This window comes from Chaetura pelagica, unplaced genomic scaffold (assembly GCF_000747805.2).
Source record: "Chaetura pelagica isolate M959 unplaced genomic scaffold, ChaPel_1.0 scaffold212, whole genome shotgun sequence".
Lineage (NCBI taxonomy): Eukaryota > Metazoa > Chordata > Aves > Apodiformes > Apodidae > Chaetura > Chaetura pelagica.
Window position 1 is genome coordinate 1,838,894 of NW_009952365.1, and position 2,934 is coordinate 1,841,827.

A 2,934-nucleotide genomic window follows, 5' to 3' on the forward strand; every position below is an offset into this window, starting at 1 on the left:
CCCCCCCGTCACCCACCTCACACCATCTGAATATGCAATGATTTCCCATGCATAAGGTTGCAACCAATAAATCCCCACGTCAGAGCAAAGTTTATTCATTCTATAGGTGAGAACCACATGAAGAACCCAACTGAGTTGCAATTTAAATGTGATTTATTTATTATTTTTTTTTCCACCCTTGAAAATAAACAGAACCCTGTGAAACACTGTTGTCCTCCCAGTGAGCTCTGCATGTGGGGACATGTGGGGATGGGAGGAAGATGTGGGGGCTCTGGGGACATGAGGGACGTGGCTGTGAGGGCTGAAGGGACCCACGGAAGCTGTGGGAACATCAGGGCTCTAGGGACACACAGGGACCTCTGGGGTTCATGGAGACCTGAGGACATCATGGGGACTTGCGTGGGCTACAGGGACATGTGGGGACCTGTGGAATCTGCAAGGACACTCGGTAGGCACAGGGGACCTGTGGCAACTACAGGGACTCACTGAATCATCCTGGTTGGAAAAGATCTTGAAGATCATCAAGTCTGATCCTAACCTAAATCCACTAACCATGTCCTGATCTACCTGTTCAGTGCTTACATCATGTCCCTAAGCACCACATCTATATTTCTTTTTGAACACTTCCAGGGATGGTGACCCCACCACCTCCCTGGGCTGCCTGTTCTAGTGTCCAACCACTCTTGTCAGGAAAGGGCCTGGTGGTGGTGACATCACCTCAGGCTGGGGGGGTTGTGGTGTGGTGACACATACTGGGCAGCTGGATGAGCAGAGCCTGCAAACTGGAAGCAGGTGCCTGTGGGATCCTGTGAGGGAGGTGTTTTCATCATACATGTTCAAAAACTCTTCACTGTTTGCTCTTGCAAATGTCTGTGATGTCCATTCTGAATAGGGAGGTGGCAGAGTTTAACAGCATGAGAAAGGAACACTCAGCCTAACTCTTCCTGCTTCTGCTGCTGAGAATGGTTGTGCTGGACCAAGGCAACTTCCTCCTGCTCTCAAGTGTGATTCCTGGAAGCCTTTCAGCTGTGAATGTAATAATTGTGTTTCCCAGAGCTTTCTCTGGGCAGTGATTCTCTGTGACATGCTGGTCTGCACCTGATCCTTGCCCTGTATCCCTTTTTTCTCCCTGATTTTGCCCTCACTACGTGATCCCCAAGTAGAAACCACAGAGGGATTTTTGGGAAGTAGAATAGAAGCATATTAACACTACCCAAACTAAGTGTTTGTGGGCAGTCAGTACAAGGCTGAAACTAGGGCAGTAGTTAGATGGGAAGAACGACTTGTACTCACGACTAGAACTTTAAACCACTGTGAACACTTCATGGAACCCAGGCAACCCAAGCTGAGCTCTCACTACAGCCCTTTGCCAGTTTGCAGGACATCTCATTAACCAGCCTTGACTCCCAAGAAATGGCTATAATTAAAGAATACACCTGAAATGATTGTGGTTTAGGTCATGATTGTTTTAATAGAAGAAAGCTGTGACATGGAACCTTCTCAGCACTGGCTGCCCTTCAGCACAGGGAGCTGATCTCTCTCTCACTACAGCCCACACTGCAGCAGGAAGTGGTGAGCAGCTTGGCAGCTTCACGTTTTTGTAGCATCCAAGCTTCCCTGGTGCCTGGTGGGTCTTGCTCTGTCTCAGGCTTCATCCTGTGGGTTCCTTGGCTGTTGGGCTCCAGCCCCTGCTCTGCGTCCATCGAGGGGTCGGCGTAACCGTTGCTCTCTTGTGAGAAAGGCAGGGGGTTGTCACTCTCTGTTGCACAAAAACAAGGAGTCATGGAATCATAAGTTGTTTATGATATTTATCTTAGGTGGAAAGGCAGGCCTGCCTGCAAGCAGGGAGCTGACAGCATTACCCTCCATGTTTCTGGAGGGAACAGCTGAGATGCACCAGATCACTGACTTCTTAGCAGGGCACTACTGGATCTGCAAGGTAGACACTCTGTGCTGAACACGTTAAAACCCCAGTCATCAATGGATTTATATTGAGAAGTGTTCTTTGTAGGCCTTATCAGTTTCTCACTGACATTTTTGCTTCCAAGGGTAAAGCCAGGACCTGATGTACCAGTGACACCCACCAGCCTGTTCACCTGGACCTGCAGGTACAACATGTTACAGCACCAGGTGATCCAAAGATCCTGGATGTTCCCACTTGAACTACAACTCATCTGCATTTTAAACACCACAGCAACGTTGCCTTGTGGAGTTTGTAGAGGTGTAAGCAGTTATCTCAGCTGGCTTAGTGGGGGGTTTCTTTGCCTCTAACAGACCCCTGGGCAGGGAGTCACAGGTGGCAACACTTTTTGTGTTGGATTCAAACTGCTGCAAGAGAATTGGCAAAAGCAGCAGATGTTACTGAAGGCCTCTCTGCTCCTGTCACCTGCCTGATCAGTTTCCAGGACTCATTTTAACCTCTCAAAGTGCAAAACTCCAGCACGGCATCTCGTGGCTGAACTTTTTCACTTTCTCTACAAACGGGTGGGTGTTTACCCAGCACCACGTGAAGATCCTTAAACTGCAGAGCACAAGGGACACACCCTAAGCTTCACTGGGATGTTCCCGGCGTTGCCACTCAGGTTTGTGGCTCCTAGTGGGGTGAGTCCTTGAAGACATTGCTAAAAGGAGTTGCACTGGCTGCAGCAGAGCTCGGCTGTGCTGTTTGGGACGTCGTGGCACAGCAGGGTGTCAGTGACAGCCTGGGCTGAACGCCTGTTCCTCGGGTGGCCTGGGAAAACCTTGGTCTGCGTGGTTTTAGGGTGCAGCAAATTGCAAGGAGACAAAACCCACAAAGTGCTGAGAGAGGAGCAGCCAGGGCCGGGGGTGCAGCAGGGGGTGCAGCAGGACCCGGGGGTGCAGCAGGAGATGGAGGTGCAACTGGGGGTGCAGCAGGAGATGGAGGTGCAGCAGGGGGTGCAGCAGGGGCCGGGG

General features: G+C 50.6%; 1 protein-coding gene across 1 annotated transcript in view; it reads right to left on the bottom strand.

The window, feature by feature from the left end:
- Window positions 1-1,517: 1,517 nt before the first annotated feature.
- The window catches only part of RLN3 (relaxin 3), a 2,596-nt gene continuing 1,179 nt past the window's right edge, over window positions 1,518-2,934 (bottom strand). The window contains exons 2-3 of the mRNA XM_010007982.1: window positions 2,072-2,102; window positions 1,518-1,759 (exon numbers count right to left, since the gene is read on the bottom strand). Of these exons, the coding sequence (XP_010006284.1) occupies window positions 1,518-1,759; window positions 2,072-2,102 (273 nt within the window). The remainder of the gene's footprint in view (window positions 1,760-2,071; window positions 2,103-2,934) is intronic.